At 30.1% G+C, this 3,178-nt stretch overlaps 1 protein-coding gene across 1 annotated transcript; it reads right to left on the reverse strand.

Annotated features, from left to right (window-relative positions):
- Positions 1–494: 494 nt before the first annotated feature.
- LOC112714871 (cationic peroxidase 2-like) lies at positions 495–2,263 on the reverse strand. Its single transcript, XM_025766565.2, has 3 exons — positions 1,644–2,263; positions 1,312–1,474; positions 495–1,060 (listed from the first exon to the last, which is right to left on the reverse strand). Exons 1-3 carry the CDS (start codon positions 2,040–2,042, stop codon positions 645–647), a joined length of 978 nt encoding a protein of 325 aa, XP_025622350.1. The 5' UTR covers positions 2,043–2,263; the 3' UTR covers positions 495–644.
- Between the last annotated feature and the right edge of the window lie 915 nt (positions 2,264–3,178).

Raw genomic sequence — 3,178 nt, forward strand, 5'->3', positions numbered from 1 at the left:
TTTATTATTGTTAATTATTAATATAATTAATAAAAATTAAATAAAATAAATTTAGACTTTTTTTAATCAACCTAACATTATCATTATCGTTTTAAATGAGACAAGGTAAGATATACTATATTGTTAAGTCATTTTCGATGCTTAAGTCTATATATATATATTACTTAAAGTTATTTAAAATAATTGAATTTAAAATAATTGAACCATTTACGTTTATCCCCAGAACAATCCATGATATATATCCATGAACCATCAGAGCTACCGACGAACAAAAAACCAAAAAGAATAAATATTTTGAAAATGAAATCTTAGGCGTTAGTTATTAACTTATTGATACTTAATATTTAATAGTAAATATTCATATCATTTGGTTCAGTATATGTAGATTCATCTCATCATATAATTTTTCTAATCATTTACATGTGCAAATTAAAACATAGCATGTATATATAATAATAACGTGTAATAATACTCTAAACAAATCACACGAGAAATTAAATATTTGATCATCTGATCAATGACCACCAAAAACTTTCTTTTTCTTTTTTCTTTAAAAAAATAAAAAGATATTATACATAGACTTTAATGATTTGCAAATGAAAACACATATACTATAAAGCTACACATTTATTTGATTGAAGTAGTTAGTTAAAAGCAGAACAAATCTTGCGAATTTCACCATCAGCACCAGTCTTGACTCCAATGTTGCCCATCTTAACCATAGAATTTCCAAACTCAACGCTGAAAGACAAGCCAAGCAACCCTCTTAGGCCTAAATATCTCTGCACAAACATCTTTGTGGAAGCATCATTCCATAGTGCCTCATCTGACTCAAGAATTCCACGTCCATTCCTCAAATTAGCATAGTAAGAAGTATCAAATTTCAGTTGGCTTCCGGTATCTAAGGGAACACGGTTGCTGCCGCCCCTGTTTTGAGGGCAGAGTGCTTGTAGTTGCGGAACAAATGAAGGGTCAATGGAAGGATCAGGGCCATTTCCGGTGAAGTTGTACAATCTGTTGCTGAAGAATTGGCATGCTGTGGTACCTATCGTATGTCCTCCTGTCCACATACATATTCATCAAACTTTTTGTACAAACATGTTTTTTAAATTTGCTTAAATTTGCATAGAATTTTTTATTTGTTTAATATTAAGTTTTTTTTAAATCAATAAAAATTAATCTGTAACAAATATTATATATCTCACAAAATGATTCCTTTCAAAAGTTCAAAAATTTAAACTAACAAAGAAATAAAGTTATATATGTGTAATTATATCTCTGACAAATTTAATATAATCTTAGTATGATTACCAACAAGGGTAACGAGGTCTTGTGTGTTGAGGCCCTTTGCTGCAAACTTCTGTTTTTGAACATCAACAGAGTCCGTAGGTGCAGGCAAGTTGTTAACATCCGAAGCTTGTGACACACGACCATCTTTACGTCCTGTAGGCACTTGCCAACTCAATCCACCGCTCTACAAATAAAAATATTGTCAATATTATTACTTGTTCATTTTAAATAGGTAAAAACTCACGTGCAGATATCTTTATGTAAAGTTAATAGTTAAGAATTGTTACATAATTTAACAGATTTGACTAAATTATCAATTTCACTTAAATTTTATTATTGTTGTGTATATATACCAGGACAACAGAGTCGCGAGCAGCAAGGGCAAGAATATCGGCGCAAGACACGACGCCGGGGCATGCAGCCTCGAGTTGTGTCTTTGCGTCGTCAATGACCTCAAACCCTCTAAGTTCGAGGTTTGCAAATGCTGTTCTTTCGGTGGCAGAGCCGGTAACGAGGACAGAAGCGTCACAACCTCGGACAAAGCAATCATGGAAGTGCATTCTGAGTAAGCCAGCAGCTAGAGTAGGATCGGAGTTAAGATGGGATTGAACCGTGGACTTGACAATAGATTCGGCTTTTGGACATGTAGTCGCATAGAACCCTACACGGGTACCTTGGCCATGCACCGTGGTAGAAACAATACAGAATAAGGCAATCATAATGAACCTTTTGTTGATGAAAACACCGTCCATTTTGGTAATTAATTAAGTTCAAGTAATAATTATTATTGCCTTTATTATATGTATATGTATATGAATGAGGATGCTAAGCTAATAAGTAATAACACGTATGCATGGGAATGGGATGATGATAATAGTAATAAGGTAGTGAAGGTATTTATAGGGCTGATAGGAATTGGAAGAAGGTAATTAAGAATAAAGATGAGAGAAGTAGGTGATGATAAAATAATAATAGAGATTAGAGAGTAAGCAAAGCCGGCTGATGGATATGATTAAGCAAGTAGTGCATGAAGGGAACGTGCGAGGATGGAACGTGATGAGTGATGAGCTGTCTTGCATTGTTTTGGAAATCGCAACGCGTGAGAGCCATTGGAGAGTGGAGACTTACTCATGGTCACTGCATTTTGTCAACAGTCAACGGATTCCTCTTCTACTTCCAAATTGCGCACGCTCAAAATCTTATCTAAGTCCACAAAATTTGTTTAAGGTGTAAATTTAAGTGCGCTTGACTTCACGTGAAATTAATAGTTGAAAGTTGTTAAATAATTTAATTGATTTAAATTTAAAATTAATTAATTTAATTAAATTTTAAATTTTTGTTTAACGATTTTTATCTATTAACTTCACATAAAATTAATTACACTTAAATTTCTATCATTTTTTAAATTATTCTTTTATCTTTTAAAAAATAAAAATTTTATAATTTAAAAAAATATTTTGATAGAAAAATATAAGATTTTCTTCACCTTTTTGTGTTAGAGTGTGCACGACCTAGCTAGGGCCAATAATTTTCACTTATCCATATTTATTAAACTATGCGTATATTAAAATCATTAATAATATTAATTATTAATATAAAATATATATTAAAATATAAAATATATATTAAAAAATTAAATAATATATATATTAAAAATATTTTTTTATAAAAATATTTATATTAAAATTAAACTTGCAATTTATTATCTAAAAAAATATTTTTATATAAAGATAATTGTATATAAAATTTTTATGGTAATGTCCACCTAATTATATTACTATAAGAAAAATATCAAGAGATTGATAGTGCAAAAAATTAATTAGTGTTAGTTCAAATATTGCAAAACAAGTAAAAAATATGGTTATCTAGCATTTCTTTCATTATTATT

This window comes from Arachis hypogaea, chromosome 10 (assembly GCF_003086295.3).
Source record: "Arachis hypogaea cultivar Tifrunner chromosome 10, arahy.Tifrunner.gnm2.J5K5, whole genome shotgun sequence".
NCBI classification, from domain to species: Eukaryota; Viridiplantae; Streptophyta; class Magnoliopsida; order Fabales; family Fabaceae; genus Arachis; species Arachis hypogaea.

Excerpts from the sequence above, each read along its gene's own strand:
- LOC112714871 (XM_025766565.2), bottom strand. The coding sequence starts at position 2,042 with ATGGACGGTGTTTTCATCAACAAAAGGTTCATTATGATTGCCTTATTC. Across the intron at positions 1,475-1,643 it reads CTCGCGACTCTGTTGTCCTG|AGCGGTGGATTGAGTTGGCA; the intron begins GTATATATACAC and ends TTTTATTTGTAG. Across the intron at positions 1,061-1,311 it reads AGACCTCGTTACCCTTGTTG|GAGGACATACGATAGGTACC; the intron begins GTAATCATACTA and ends GTATGTGGACAG.